Source organism: Scylla paramamosain, chromosome 11 (assembly GCF_035594125.1).
Source record: "Scylla paramamosain isolate STU-SP2022 chromosome 11, ASM3559412v1, whole genome shotgun sequence".
NCBI lineage: Eukaryota > Metazoa > Arthropoda > Malacostraca > Decapoda > Portunidae > Scylla > Scylla paramamosain.
Genome location: NC_087161.1, coordinates 5,772,501 through 5,789,448, shown reverse-complemented (window position 1 = coordinate 5,789,448; position 16,948 = coordinate 5,772,501). Strand labels below are relative to the sequence as shown.

Here is a 16,948-nt window from a genome sequence, read left to right as displayed (position 1 = left end):
AAGCGGTGGTGGGGTGGATCACCATTTGTGGATGGTGAACACGGAGAGTTGCCATATACACCATTAAACAGGTCACCTTGCAACCACTCCACCAACACCATCACTACTACGTCTGCTGCTTTCTCATCACAATTAAATCATCTTTGGCAGGCGCCTACGATACCTGACTTCTCTGTCTGCTCCTAAGTTATCTCTTTTGTTACATACTCATCTATCAGTCTGTCTGTCTGTTTTGCCGGTGTGGCACTCTGTTCTGTACCCTTGAGACGCACGTTGTTTACTAATCCACGTGTTCCTGGGGGATGCCTCTTACTGGGACGGGATTGTTTACACTTAAAAGGGATGATTTTATAGCTCTCTCTCTCTCTCTCTCTCTCTCTCTCTCTACGGTATATTGTTTGCATCCAAAATATTCATAATGAAAGTAAATTATTATCGGAAATACTTAAGAACATAAGAAAATAAGGGAAGCTGCAAGAAGCCACTAGGCCTACACGTGACAGTCCCTGTATAAAACATACCTAACTATTTCCACCAATCATCCCCATCTGTCAATTCTCCTCTTTTCAAGCTCCCTATTGACTCGGCACGACCAGCCTCCTGATTACTGAGTCCATCCCATTCACCTACTACTCCACTTGAGAGCCAATATCTTCTAGTCTCTCTCTCTCTCTCTCTCTCTCTCTCTCTCTCTCTCTCTCTCTCTCTCTCTCTCTCTCTCTCTCTCTCTCTCTCTTGTAATCTAACTTTATTAAGCCTAAACCCGTTATCATCATCATCATCATCATCATCATCATCATCATCATCATCACCATCATCATCGTCATCATTACGGTCAACATTTCACTTCCCCTCCTTATTTTCCTTCCTTATCTCCCCTTACTCAAGATAATCACCTAAATACATCCACCTTATCATCATCAGTATCTATGAATTCCCTGCAGGATCAAGACTTCCCACAACCATCACTCATGTGTCCTCTACACGTGTCCATCCCAGGCCACTCCAACAAAGCATATGTCCTTCCTTCTTATATCCTTCCTGAGTAAATGTTGGCTATATATCAAGAGCGGAGGGCAACGAAAGGAACTGCTTATTAGGAAGAGTGGAGGGAGTGAGAGAAAGAGGAAGACGGAGTTAAGTTTATGGAAGGTGAACAAGGAGCTGTGGGCCAGGGCAGACTGGTAGATGACGGAGAAAGGTGCAGATTCGTGGTCGCCAACGTCACTACACTGGCAACCCGGTGAAGGTAGAGTTGCTTCCCTATCGTGTCATTGAGAGTGTTTATTACTGCTGGAGTTGCTATCTATCATTCATATCACTATAGGTCTGGTTGCATGAGTATACAGAAAGGGAAGAGAGAGAGAGAGAGAGAGAGAGAGAGAGAGAGAGAGAGAGAGAGAGAGAGAGAGAGAGAGAGAGAGAGAGAGAGAGTGTGTGTGTGTGTGTGTTGGCGGTTAATTTTGTTTTTCTTGTGCTTACAAAACTATTAAGGAGACCAGGAAAGGATCGGCCGAGAGAGATAAATAATGATAAAAAGGAACAGGACTAGAATGCAAATGTTTTTTTTTTAAGTATTCTTCCTTTTTTATTATTATTTTTTTTTTTTCAGAAACAATTAGATGGGTTTTATCTATTTATTTTTTTACTTGCTTTCACCCTTCTGTCTCTTCCCTTTCTGCATAGATAAATAAATAAATACATTGTTTATGATAATTATTAGCGTTTTCTTTTTTTTTTATTTCCCTTTGTCTCTAAATCTTTCTTCTTTGTTTAAATATAAATAAATAAATAAATAAATAAATAAATAAATTCCAATGCAAGTACAGGTAATGAGAACACAACAAACACCTGGATAAGACGAGCGAGACGACGACACAAACACACACTTGAACAAAAGAGTCACAACCATAAGAGAAGGAAGCACGTGAGGCGGCAGGTTACGTCCAGACATACGAATACAAGAGGTCTGCATTCAGAACGGTTTGCTCTCACCACGACTATCTTCAAAGGCCAGAGAGATGATTAGCCGAGTTCTCAAGAGTGTTTCTCCTGTTAATAATGCAGAACTCTTGTTAATATGTTACTAGAATCATTAAAAATAAATAAATAAATAAATAAACTCTCTTAAATACCCATGCCACTTCAAACTAGAGTCTTTTGAATGAAATGAAGGTGTGTCGCGTGTTTCAGAATGTGGTCCGGAGAACTGTGAAAAGCCTTGACTGCTAACCTCACAAGGGATGAAGCATTTGGGTACGGTTAGGCAAGGTAAGGTAAGGTGAGCTGAGGTAAAGGTAAAGTAAGGTGAGGTGAGATGAGGTGAGGTGAAGAGAGGTGAGGTGAGATCAAGAGTAAGGTGAGGTGAGGTGAGGTAAGGTGAGGAGAGGTGAGATGAGATGAAAGTAAAGTAAAGTAAGCTAAAGTAAGGTAAGGCAAGGTAAAGGCAAGTTAAAGTGATATAAGGTAAGGTAAGGTAAGATTAGGTTAGGTAATCGAAGTACAAAGTCTGTGAATAATAATAATGATAATAATAATAATAATAATAATAATAATAATAATAATAATAATAATAATAATAATAATAATAGGTAATGAAGAAAAAAAAAAATGTTTGGCAATGAAACGATGAAACGCTTACTCGTGAAATCTCTAATAGGCTTTCACGGACTTCAAACGATTAATCAAGCTTCATTTTTTTATGTATGAGGGTTCCGGTCTATGACAAAAAAAAAAAAAAAAAACTGATGTGACAATCCCTAAAGAAAACAGTCCAAAAACAAGCCTAAAATTACATGTGAAGTATCTTGAAAGGCAGATTGAAGGAGTCAGGCTTTTGAGGCACAGAACAGCACGAAGTTTGTTTTGCCCCAATTAGATATTTCATAAAGATCAGAAGTCAGGCGTTCTGTGGCTTTCCTGGGCGACTTTTTAGTTTATTCCCATACTATTGTGTTAAAAGATCGTTCATCAAGTCCAAGGTAGACATGTAATCATCCCACAGCCACAGTGACTCAGGATACGTCAGCAAACATAATTTTCACTTATCCAATTCCTACACCGTAAATGATACACAACGCACAGGCTCACAACTACAGCACATCGAGAGAGAGAGAGAGAGAGAGAGAGAGAGAGAGAGAGAGAGAGAGAGAGAGAGAGAGAGAGAGAGAGAGAGCGTATACGTAAGCATTGGCGAACGTATTTAACTCCCCAGATTCAGTTCCTCAAAGCGGCTCCACATCAGGAAGATTAGATACGTAACAGTGTCCACGTGTTTCACATGAACGACACTGTTTTAAAAATGTTCCTGTTTTGTTACTGTTTCAAGAGTGACAGCTTAGCGAGATGTTTTTTTTTTTTTTTACTTGTCTTGTATTCTTGACCGTCCTCCACGCGTGAAAAGGTAAAAATAAATAAATAGTAAGTGAACATATATATAAACAAAATAGACAAACAAATAACTAATTAAAGAAACTAAGAAAGAAAAAGAAAAAAAGTAGTAAAAAACAAAGAAAAGTAAGGAAGAAAAAGAAGAAACATCAAGAATACGTGGAATGACGATGCAGCAGGTAATGAATTCAACATCGATAATATAAATATTGAAGTTTGCAACTCACAGTATAGGCCTATCCGAACACACACAAAAAAGAAAAAAATATCCTAGTAAATCTTTCCCGTCAGTCTCACAACAAATCAGCCAACAAGTAACAAGAAGACCTGAAGGAGCACTGGACGAGTGTTTGTTTCTGCTGCCTTTCAAATCACTGACATTTAGTTTTCATTCCTCCGCCACTCCCCTCCCTGTGACGTTGCTTCAAGGAATTCAACTCTCATGACAACATTCCTGGCGCTCCTGGCATGGAGGAACATTTACCGGAGAAGTGCGCGTATACCCAATCATTTAGAGCATCCCTGACTGGGCAGAGTCGACGGGACTGCTGCTCTTGCATACATGGCGGGGTGTGAGAGGCGACGCGATCACCCACCACCAGCTAATCAAGGGCAGGGAGGTCAGGCGGTGCTTTTTTTGCGTGTTGTGCTGGAGGCCGCGAGTAATTTTCCATGCGCCGCGTCAATGGACCATATTCTGAAACACTTCTGTCCGATCCTCCTCTACTTTGAAAACACTCTAGTTGAAGTGACACGGATTTTTAAGAATGTTTTTTTTTCACAGTTCTAGTGATAGATTAACAAGATTTCTACATTAATAACAGAAGTACCCTTGAAAACCTGGCTACTAATCTCTGTGGCCTTTAAAAATAGTCGCGTGAGAGAGCAAATCGTTCCAGAATATTGGCCAATACCGTGCCTATTAGACGATTTAGGTTAAGGCAGTTTCAGCAGGCTTTGTAGGCGCTGCAGGCCCCGGAAGGTGCTAAGGGGTGGTCAGGGCAGGCCGCTAACTTTTTTCCTCGCGTTCCCTTTGCGCAAAGACCTCTATTTTTTCTTCCCTACAACGCTGCGGGAGAAGATTTACCAAGCGGCACGGGGCTGCTCACCTCGCGATGGCTGGTGGTGAAGGTGATCAAGAAGGTAAAAGTGCACGGGGCAGTGTGGTGGGTAAGGCTGAGACTGGGAGGCGCATGGAGGTTGCGCGTTGGCTGTACTCGTGTTGACATCGTATAACATTGGGAAGTGAGGGCGAATAGGGGGCCCATATTCAGAAATGCTATGCTCTCTCATCACGGCTATTTTCAAAGGCTCACGAGTAGTTTTCCTGTTAAGAATGTAGAAACCTAATTGATCTGGCACTAGAACCGTAAAAACACTCTTAAAACCCCGTATAACTTCAACTATTTTTTTTTCCCAAGTAGTGGAGGTGCAGCGTAGAAGTCTTTCAGAACACTGTTTTATGTAGACACCACCATGTGACGCACCTCGGCCTGGGAGCCTCGTCAATGCTCCCCCAACTCCCTGCAACCCTGGCTGGTCCTAGCTGCGGGCGGGTTAATCTATCCCGGCTGGACAGCTGCCCTTACCGCCTCGTCATGCCCCCCCAAGGGAAGAGGGCACCTGAAAGTCTCCAGGTACACCAGTCGTGCAGCAATGTATCTTAAAGCACAGAACGATCATACCAAGACGGCTGGATGGCGTGCGTGCATTACATACGATCAATACCAAGACGTGAGCATAGGCAAACTTAAGGTTATTTACGAGCAATATGCCTCACTACCATGCAAACTTTTTCCAATGGTTTTATTCAGTAGAGACAAAAACAAACTACAATCCACTGAGCTATGTGTGGATGAGCGAGTTTCTACCTGTGGTCACGGGTGATCTGACGTCACACTCACTAAAAAAGAATCCTCCAATATTTAACAAGATCGACACGTAACAGGCGCTCCTCCCTGAACGAAATATGGACATCGCGCCTCCAGACCACTGCCAAAAGGCGCGCCGGTAGAGTACGCACGGGAAGTACGCAGTTTGTTTCGTCTCCACACATGTCCAGGCTTGTGCGTCCAGTCATGCACTATACGTAAGAAATTTCTGCCTCCTCTGAGGCCGCAAAAACTTGACCAAAACACCATCGTGCAGCGTGTACTTAATATCCAGCCACGGTCCAGTTTTTTGTTGCGCTAGAGGATACGGTAGAATTTCTCTTGTACCAATCTTATTTGACGATTTATGTTAATTTTGCTTCAGTCAGAGAAAGATTATTGACTCGTGCCAAAGGAGCAAAAGAACAGTGCAGGATGATTTATCAATAGCAAAAAATGTCAGCACTGCAGCTATGCTTCCCAACAATGGCGAATGTGATATTCTTCGCTAATTTCGCTTCGTTGTTTTTTTAACGAATATTGTTTAAATTTGTTGTATTTATTGATGGGTAGAGTGAGTTTTTTTTTTTTTATGTATACACTCATTTAAGAACGAAGCATAATACGTATTATAATGTATGCTTTGTTAAAAATCTTATCACGGAGACAAAAGAGCGTGCATGCAGTGTAGCCTGCACATGACAAGGGCAACGACATTCACGTGCCTGCCCTGGGTTTCTCTGCAGCCAGGAGCCTCACGTCGCCAGCAGTCGATGCGTCGATGCGCCACAAACATGAGTCATGTTCAAATAGAAGTTTTGCATGATACGCTAAAAGAATAATGTGTATGAAGTCCTTGGATCTGTAAGCACTCGATACTCTATGAGTGTTCCACGCCATCTACGCCCTTGGCGCTATAAATGGTTGCTGCTGCACCCAGACTGCTGGTAGAGTAGGGGCGGGTCAGACAGACGTCTGCACAAGCCAGTGTTGCTGATATCGTCCACCACCTGGCGAGGTCATTGCCACAGTTGTCGTGACGACGTTCTGCGTCACCACAATACCACACCCGACAGGCGCCGCTGGAAGTGTCACCCTCGTCCAGCCGACGCCACCGTCACGTGAGGAGTCCTCCACATTCCTCGGACCAACACTGATGCACGAGGCAAAAAATGTTTCTTTGTGTTGTCCATCAGTTATCTATTGGCTGTCAAATGACAGGGCTGCCCCCACTGGGCAGGTGTCAGCCTGGTGGACAGGTGGATATTTACATGTATGTATGTATGTATGTACTTTTTTCTGATGTAAAAAAGACACTGGCCAAGGGCAACAACAATAATTAAAAAAAAAGATCCACTAATGAACAAAATTCAGAATTTAACATACATTATCTCGCAACTAATGATGTGATGTACCTGGATGACCAAGGCGGGGCAATGTTCTCCTGGGGCACCCCTGTGGCATCCTAGACACCGACGAAACTTCTGGAAACATCCCGCTGTTGCCTCCCTGCAGGCCCACCCTGCTGCTAACCGCCCCCCCCCCACTACTGGCTGGCTACCACCTGTCTGAATTGTGTGCCTCCCGCCACCCAAGGCTTGCCATGGCCACCCCTTAGACCGCCACACTCAAGGACATCAATCAGCATAACAAAAAGCACTTACGGTGCAAGGATAAACATCAAGACGCGGGCCGCGGGTGTGCAGTACGTGAGGGAGGTCATGAAACCTGTGACACAGAATAGCAATGTTTTCCCACCTCGTCTGCCTCATTACGGTGAATCACACACCATACCACATCCTACTGACCACTCACACCCTCGCCAGCTTCACGGCAATACATCACAAGGGTACAAAAAGCAATCTAGTCAATAGTCACTCACCGGGAACAGGCACCGGCGGCTACTTGAAGTGTAAACAGAACCTTGGTGATTGGATTGGGACAATAGGTGGCGCGGTGCTCGTCACGGCGATCCAGCACTGTTCCACTTATTATAGCCTGCCTGGCCTTGCATACAGTATTTTATGGCCTTATATATAATTCCTGTAGTGGACTAAGTAGTAGATTTTATTCTTTGAAGTGGGGAACTGATTTATAATTCATCGCGAACTTTTCTTCTTTATTTTTTTTTTTCCTTTTTCTAGTTTTCATTACTAACGTATCGCCAACTCAAGGTTATCCTCCGCCCTCCCTCCCTGCATGGTCCCCAACACCTTGATAACACGCATTCCTGTTGACAGATGTAAATAAGAGCTATTGCTGCCTTCCAGCAGAACAATCAAACTTGGAAACACTGATGGGTTACTCAATGAAATGGGGAACTAATTTGTAATTCATCGTGAACCTTTCTTATTTCTTTTCTTTTTTTTTTTTTTTTTACTCTTCTTTATTCTCTAGTTTTCGTATCACAAGCTCAAGGTTATTTTATTCCCCTCCTGACTTTCTCTACATGTTCACCACCTCCCCGCGATCCTTCCTCTATTCCTGTTGACTAACGAAAATAAGATGTATGTACCATATCATACTCCAAACCAAGGATGCCCCTTTACTAAGCAGCTGTAGTTAAAATGCATGTGGAAATACACTTCTAAATTAAATAATGAACGTAGGTGGTGCATTGAAGTTAATCTATCACCCTTTTAGGCTACAATCTTTTCAGCAATTATAGCGTTTTTTTTTTCATCATTGGTGACTAAGTTTTTTAAGAATATGATAAATAATGTAATATCAAAAAAATGCAAGATGCAGTAATAATAAGAAAAAAAAGGAAGAAAAAAGAACGAATATGTGAAACAATAGCCTATTCACCCTTGCCATTCTGGGACCCGTGGACACCACAACACATCCTAACTTGCTACAGTGTCTGTGTGTATATGCCTGCCTGTCTGTATGTGTGTATGAAGGCTCTCCACTTTATAATGATGGACAATAAGACAGACAGATCCCAAACTCAGCCTGCAGAAGCGGTCAGGGGCAGGCCAGTAAAGGTGTCACAGGTCTGATTTATTGTTCCGGGAAGTGGAGAGTGTGTTGAGTGTGGTGCGGTGAAGTGGTGCACCTAGTCCTCGTTGTGTCAGGGAGAACAGTGAAAGTTGTAATGACACTGGCGTTCCTCTCACACTGTTTACGGGAATATGACTTTCTGTAGTGTATCTACATTTTCCTCTACGCTGCGACCTCATCTTAAGCACGAGGAGGTTTAAAGATGTAATTTTTAAAGATGTAATTTTTGGGGACCTGCTATCTGACTGTCTTCTTTAGGGACTGACACCTTCAACGGACCTTTTCTTACTTTTCCTTCTTTTCAGTATTGTCATTCTTGACCAGAGCTACTCTTACTTAAAAAAAGAAAAAATTAAGTCTACCAATGCCCGTATTCTGAAATGCTTTGTTTTCTCATCCATCACAACTATTCATAAGGGCTGAAAAAAATATTCCCTGGTTATCAAGCGTGTTTCTCCTGTTAATAGCGTGGAAATCTTCTTGATCTGTCTTCAGAACTAAAAAAAAAAAAAAACCATCCTTAAAACCCATGCAACTTCAACTAAACGTCGGAGTGGCGCAGAGATGTTTCAGAATATGGTCCAAGGAGAGTGAGATAATGTATATGATTAAACACTCACTCACTATGAATTTAAACATTCCCAACATGTCTCAGCCTATACACTCACTATTAACATCTCCACACGTAGCCTACCTCAGCCTTTAGGCCTCAAAGAGGACAGATCTTCGCTGCACTAAGGTGCTCGAAACTCTCTCTCTCTCTCTCTCTCTCTCTCTCTCTCTCTCTCTCTCTCTCTCTCTCTCTCTCTCTCTCTCTCTCTCTCTCTCTCACTTTCCCTCTTATACACTGCATATTCAGCACTAATATTCGTGTACTGCAATCCACTTACAGCCCCAAATCACGCACTCACATGCAACACTCGCTTTACTATGTACATAAAAAAATTATAATCAAGTCTTACTCGCTTTCTACAAAATAACGCTTAGCTATGCATCTTCAGTTGTCTGTATTAAAGCACTACTACCCTCACGTAATCTCTTTAATTATATTGTATTGTACTGCACTGTACATTAGTTTCAATGTCGTCTCTCTCCATTTGAGTTTTTCGCTTGCAATCTCGCTCCCTGCACTCAACACCACCATCTCCACTTAGCATGTCCACACAACACCTCGCATGGGTCTCATCCTGAAGGAGAACAGCAAAAGCTTCATGAACTATTTCTTGTGAGAGTATAAAGAAATTGTTTCAATTATCTCTGTGTTGACTATATTGGTTAATTAGTGGGTAGAGATGTTGTTTGTATATAGGCATGGTAATGACAAATAAGCAAAAACTTAGTTGTATTCTCGGCCACTTTAAGATGCATCAATCCGCTTATCAATCCTGCTGTCACTTTTTTTTTTTTTTTTATGGATCGGGACTCTGGCCAAGGACAACAGGAAAGGCTGAAATAAAAAGGCCCACTAAAGGTGTCACTCTCTAAAGAGTCGAGCTAAAAGGATTATCTAAAATCAGAGAAGTATCTTGAAACCTTGAAACTTTGTAACAGCGTCATATTGCAATGATTACTCCGTGTCGCTATACAAATGGCGATCTTTATTTATTATCAGTGTCATGCTTCCCTTGGGCACTCACAGAAACATTGAAAAAGTTCGTTTGAAGGTAAGATAAATCTTTAGATATGAGGGTCCGTGGCAGACCAGGAACTAAACCTCTGATCAGAGGAATAAAAGAACAGCGCCTTAGAAACGGGACCAGAGAGAGAGAGAGAGAGAGAGGCGGGGTGAAGGTATATTTCATCGCATCTCATTAACTTTTCGACTTGTTCCCTCTTCATCCTATAACCAATTATCTCACATTTCAACTCTTTACTCTCGTGACAAAATAACACGTGGAAGAAAGATCATAAAAAATATATAAATAAACACAGTCCTGTCAGCCATTATCTCCCAGCTGCGTCTCTTACATGACTTATCATCACTTCTCGCACGTCGCTATCACTCGAGAGTCGCACATTATCACAGTACATCACCTTCCGAGCTTTTTGCGTCACTACAGAGAGAAAAATATCGTCTACGTCGCAGTCTTTGGTTCTACGTATGATTCTCTCTCTCTCTCTCTCTCTCTCTCTCTCTCTCTCTTGTTGCTAAGATGAAATGATGAACGCTTTCATACATACCAAGTTAATGATGGTGATGATAATGATGATGATAATGATGATGATGATAGTACAGTAATAGTAGTAGTAGTAGTAGTAGTAGTACCTATCTATCTACATATTTGCCTACCTACCTACCTACCTACCTATCTGTCTATCTGTCTGTCTATCAACTATTATTTTCAACTATTATTTTCATGGTTACTTTTCTATACAGAGTGGGCATCAGACCAGGAAAAGGTAGTCACTTCATTTATCACTTGCTCCCTATCTAAGCCCTGCCTCTCTTAACACACTGGCCTCGGGAACTAAGTCTAATATCAGCCTTATCAGGCAAAAATCTAAATCAGGGCGACTAAAAACATCTACAGCACGAGGGACAGGGAATGCAATACTGACTTGTTTTTTTTTTTAAGGCCATTTAGAAGCAAAGAAAATAAAGCACATGAAATAGAAACAAGACGTACATTTAGAGAAGTCCGCCCTGAAACACCATAAATAAACGACACTTCCCCGTAATAACAACTCTATAGCTTAAGAGGGTGAAATATTTGGCAATACTGGCCTATATTTTGCACAGATATAACATATTACACTGTTATTATACAGCTAACAGCAAAATACACCTAGATACAAAAGTTAAATGAAGGAATGATAGGTGTGAGAGGTTGGAACATATACTAGTAAAAGCTGCGTGATTGTTCGTGTTTGCAACGGGGCCTCTATTCCGTGCCTATTTCTTCCTTTATCGTTAGATTTCATGGGTAGTAGAGGGGTTGTTATGTCTTCTATTATTTCTTACCCTGCTAGAGAAAATATGTTATGTTTGTAGTGTGTTTTATGTGTTTTCGGGATAAGGTTTGTTCTCCCCTTAATAAGTTCTTCCTCCATATTTTTTTTCTTTATACCACAGTCTCACATTCTTTCCCCGTCTTGTATGGAGCTGTTCTGTCTTTTTTTACTATTTATTGTTGTGTATTTTCGTGTATATTAGTAGTATGTGCTGTATATCCATGTACTTGTGGGTTGAGACCAGTTTATCTCTTCATAGAAATAAACATTATTATTATGATTTCACATTGTTTTAAGGTCTTGTATAAGGCTTGTGTGGTTTTATTTATGTGCTGAGTGTTGTAGTTCTAAAAAAAATAATGGCGATTAGTCTGTATTATCATTTTCATGGAAAATATCAGTGCATCTTTAGATAGAGGCAATTAAACATTATCACCTCACATACGTATATAGTTTTCAGACACTGACATACGACTGTTTATTTATTTATCTTTATTTCCCACAAGATGTGATAGTAAAGGAAACAGCGTCAGTATCCCGTGCATAGCTTTTAAATAAGGCGAGATGAGTGCTTCCTTTGATAGAGGGTGCTGCTGATGACGATGATGAGCAGGTCTTGACTCCAGAGGGCCGTCCGTGTTGTGACTTCCTCCTCCTCCACCTCCTCCTCGTACTGTAAGGCTCCCCAGGGCTCCGTGCACCTCGAGGCAGGCCCCGTGATGTGCGTGGCGTGAGGGCAACATGGACCCGGACCTGGCTAGTGATAGATATATGGAATTTGACACCGCAGAAGATGACGCCTTCCTTATACAGAGAATTGACTCCAACGAGATTATATACTGCCCCCCGAAGAGAAAGTACAAGGTATTTACCATTGATTTGTACGTGTTTGGCTCTTATTATGTCTGTCTGTGCTCCAGTTTGTGTTCTGGGTTTCTTGTTTACTCCGGGTGGGTTTTTTTCGTGACGGGGCGTGCAGGGTGTGGGTTTAATTTAGGTTTTGTTTGTGTGTATTTCGTGTTTTGATCGTGTTTGAAGGCTGGGTGTGCGTGTAGTGGTTGGGGGCGGGGGTGCAGGGGGTGGTGGGGATGTGGGTGTCTTGGGTGTGGCTGGGTGAAGTGTAAACAATAATTCACATTGTTATCCCTGAGGTACCTGTCACCTGCCGCACCTTAATTTAGGCTCCTCTCACCTGTCTTCTTTCATCTCCCTGCTGCCTGCCTGCTTGTAGAATGGCCTGCTTAGTCATGCTGTTCACTGACTTATGACATTTTCTGCTTAATTGACTGCTAATAAAATAAATAAATAAAACAATACATTTTATTTCAGTCATCCTATATTTTCATCATCATCATTTTGTATAAAGTTTTTTTTTTCCTAGTATGGAGTTGAATGGTTTATGAGTCTCTCCCCTTTATGTTTTGTTTATTTATTTATTTTTATTATTATTATTATTATTTTTTTTTTTTTTTTTTTCTTCTTTTCTGTTATAGACAATCTCTCCCCAGTGTTCATTCTTCTCATGCCTTCCTTCACACATTGTCTTCAATGGCCTTTCCACTGAACTGAACCAAATTTTACTGAGGGGAAATGAAACCACAGGCACAAGAATGTTTAAGCCTCACTGTCACTCCATGCTGTCAGTGGTGTCCTTCAGAACTATACTCTAAGCTTGCACCTCAGCATTTTATCAAGCTTGAGGGGACACACAGCAGTAAAAGGGTTGAATGTGTTACTACAGCTACTTTGAGGTCATATTTGGCATTTTACTTCATTTGCTTGTGTTTAGTGGGGTGATGGCTAAATAACGTAAGAGAATTGTCAAAGAAAGAACCTTGAATCCTACACATTCCACATTTCACGGCTTAATGACTAATTTTTCTGCTGCTGAATGGTATTTGTGCAGTGACAGAACAGGCAAGACCAACCAAAATCCACTCAGGTCTTGGTGATTGCCTTGTCTGCAATGATACAGCTCCAATTGTGAGGCTGTGTGTTGTCTAGCTTTGCCCATTGGCTGCTTGCTGATATTCAGTGTTGGCTGTGTATGGGGAAATAATTGCTGATATAGGAATGTTGTAGGAATGACAGCATCACCTTTCATAGGAGGAGGAAAGGTTCATTTACCTAGATGTGCTTGGTTTAGATGTGGGTGAGAGAGTTGGTGACAGAGGAATGGTGTAAGAATTGTTCTTATTGCTTTTCAGATTTATATGCATAGATGTTCTCAGTCAAGAAATAAGTAGTCGGAAACCAATTGAGGAATAAAAAATTACATACACTCATCCATACTTCAGGTATTTTCCTCTTTGCAATGGTATTATTGATTTCCCACTTCTTTTCTCAGAGTTAAAAATATTTAGAGAACAAATGAGTCAAGCCTCAATTCTCAACAGTAGCAGGCTAGCCTCTCCTGAAGAGGATTGGTGGAGGGCAGTTTTAAACTAGATCAGATGCTATTTCATGCTCTCATAACCTGCTATTCTGCATGATGTTATAGGTAAGTATAGGGCAGGGCTGTCAACTTTTTGCAGGCTCTGCCACCCCCCACCCCCCCAAAAAAAAAAAAGCTGGTTCAGTGCAATTGGGGCCCTCTTCTCCCTGCACTATTCACTCAACCCCCTCCCCAACTATGCCACAATAGATAGATAGATATGGAATAAAAAAAGTTCTCAGAAATAATTTTTACCATCATGAAATGAAAGATTGCTTGGAAAAGTATTGGAAAACCAAATAGTAGTTCATCATTTATATTAGTTCAGGCATGGTGGTGTAGTGAGGTTGCGCAGCTTGTCACTTTGAGCTAGCAGGTGATAGAATCAGATAAACAGATAGATAAATAGGTAGCTGCATCTCCTATGTACTAATAGTCAGTGAGTCTAATTTTCTGTGATTTTTTCCCCTCCTGTCCTGCGCAAGTGATTGAGAACCACTGTTAGAATAATGATAAGTAAGAAATTATGTGTTGCTTTTCCACATTGCGAGATGTTAGTCAAGTCTATCACCTGCCAGTCCTGTATAAGGGTCACTGTGGAAGGATGTAGCTGCCCTCTTGACTGGCATGTAAAGTTAGCCTCACTTGACACATCCTCAGGCAGTGGAGGCACCTGGGAACCTGGTGTGAGTGGTGGAGACATCCTTCGCACCTGCTCATGGTGGGCCTGGGTGCTGGTAGCTGCAGTGTAAAGTGACGGCTGGGATGAAAATTGCTGAAGTTGTCAATGGAATTCAGTTTCATAAGAGCAAAACATTTGGTATTTTAATTAGCTCATTTATTTAGAGATTATTTATTACATTACTTAGCTGTCATAGGTGTCACAGGTCACACCATCTCTTCAATCAGCTCCTATCTTGACTCTCCTCTCATTTTTGTGAAATTGACTGTAAATTAAGCAGCTTTATCACCTCATTGCTTTGATCAGCAATTACAGTGACAGAGGCTATGTTACACAGTTCTGTTCATTATACTGGCACGTCCAAGCATTACGGATCGCTTTCATTATGTTCAGACACTGCCCTGACTACTGACTCCACTCCTCACGGACTCACAAAGCTGGGTGCGATAACTGAAAAATTTATCACGATAACTGATAAATCGATAATGATAACCATATTGGCGATAACCAATAATAATAAAAAACTGGCAATAAATTTATTGCCTGATAACTAATAACCGATAAATCAAATCCAAAATTCTGATACTAGCGATAACAATATTGATATTCTAAATTAAAAAATCAGTAATTCCAAATCTTTATTTTTATCTTTATCTTAGAAAACTTAGAAAAATCTTAGAAAAAATTCAAATTCAATGTTTATCCTGTCTCTTCACCAATGAAAAGTACTGTTTTAAGTAAAATAACTGCATTTGATTTTGAAAGTTTAAAACTTCAACATGCTCATGTTCCAAAAACTGAAATTATCAATTATTGCTATTTTGGAACCAAAATTATCAGCGATACCAATGAATTGATATAGCAGGAAAAATAATCATCAGATAACTGATAACCCAATATCGTTATCGCAATGAATTATTGCAATAATTTATCACAATAATGCCCACTTATGCTGATTCAGGTACATTTCACACTCATTCCTCAGACAACTTCATTTAGAACAGGTTTATTTTCCATTTTGTTATATAAAAATTGGATAAGGTTTTTATGGTCTAACTCTACCATTATTCAAAGTGTGCCCTTTGTGTCTCCATATATTTTCCTCATCAGTCATTCCATTTGTGGCATTGGTTATGGAAGTCCTGTTGTGGGATTGCTACCGGGTGCATTATTGCATTCTGCATGATGTCTCCTCAGCTCCCAAATCAAGGCCTTTCAATGGCACCTTCAGTTTAGTAACCACAAGGAGTCATGTCAGGTAATCTGTTCAGCCTGAAAAACTCAGTGCATGGCTATGAAATCCTGGGTCAGATGTGAAGAATGCAATCTGACACCAGAAATCTGTGCAGTCTGGCAACTGCCAGGTGCCTCATGATGGTGCTGCAACCTGTTCTTCACATCTGATCGAGGACTTCTTGGCCATGCACTGAATCATTCAGGTTGATCGGGCCCCCTACTCTCCAGATACAGCTGCTTGTAATCTCTAGTTGTTCCCTAAGATGAAGATGGCTCTGAAAGGCTCTCATCTTGAGAACTGAGGCATTGTTGTGCAGAATGCAGTGGCACACCTGGCAGCTGTGCTGGAACAAGATTTCCTGAAGTGTTTCCAGCATACTGTAGAAGGCTGAGTGTGTGGAGTGAGAAGAGGCGCTTTTTGAAAGCCACGAGAGTTAGAACCTGAATAGTATGTTGCTTTTTGTACCTTGGCTGAGAGGCAAATAAGTCTTGAACAGGCTTCATGTACTTACCATTAACAAACTGCAGTTATGAAAGCTACTATCTTTAAAAATATTCAGAATTTAAAGATTTCTAGATCAGAATAAATGATGTTTATTTTTTAGTTTTCCTTTCAAGACCTTATCAATATTTTGACTAGTTCTTTCAGGTTTTTGTTGTTAAATGTGAATTTTGCATTTGTAAATCAAAACAAAGAGCAAAACTTACATATTCATACCCTCAAAAAAACAATAATGATAATAAATAACTGAATGTTCATAAATAAGAATTCACATACACACTTTACACAACCTGTCACCAAACTAACCAGACCATTGCCCTTCCTCGCTCTTTGCAGCTGGTGGGGCGATATGTCATGGGCGACAAGCTTGGGGAGGGCAGCTACGGCAAGGTGAAGGAATGCCTGGACCAGGACACCCTGCAGCGCCGCGCCGTCAAGATCATGAAGCGTAAGACCCTCCGCCGCATCCCCAATGGAGAGCAGAACGTGCAGCGCGAGATCCAGCTGCTGCGGCGACTTCGGCACCGCCACGTCATCAGCCTGTGCGACGTGTACCACAACCAGGAGAAGGGCAAGGTCTGTGTGGATGTTGTAGTGGTGTCTGTGTGGGTGTTGTGGTGTGGTGTGGTCTGTATTTGTGGTGTGGGGCCTGTGTAGGTGGTGTGGTGTCTGTGTGTTGTTGTGGTGTGCTGTGGTCTGTGTGGTTGGTGTGGGGTCTGTGTGGTTGGTGTGGTGTCTGTGTGGGTGTTGTGGTGTGATGTGGTCTGTGTGACTGGTGTGGTGCCTGCGTAGGTGGTGTGGTGTCTGGTGGTGGTGTGGTGGAGGGAGTGTTGGTGGGGTGTGGACTACAACCAGAAGGGAAATCTGTGTGTGGTGTT

The 16,948-nt window shown here is 41.5% G+C and overlaps 1 protein-coding gene across 3 annotated transcripts in view; it reads left to right on the top strand.

The window, feature by feature from the left end:
- Positions 1-11,817: 11,817 nt before the first annotated feature.
- LOC135104880 (serine/threonine-protein kinase stk11-like) overlaps positions 11,818-16,948 on the top strand; it is a 14,431-nt gene continuing 9,300 nt past the window's right edge. For 2 of the 3 annotated variants that reach the window (XM_064012603.1, XM_064012604.1), the window contains exons 1-2: positions 11,818-12,080; positions 16,407-16,646. In XM_064012603.1, the coding sequence (XP_063868673.1) occupies positions 11,958-12,080; positions 16,407-16,646 (363 nt within the window). In that variant the 5' untranslated portion in view covers positions 11,818-11,957. Of the gene's footprint in view, positions 12,081-15,994; positions 16,017-16,406; positions 16,647-16,948 lie in introns of those variants that run through there. The other variant, XM_064012605.1, reaches the window with a different exon arrangement.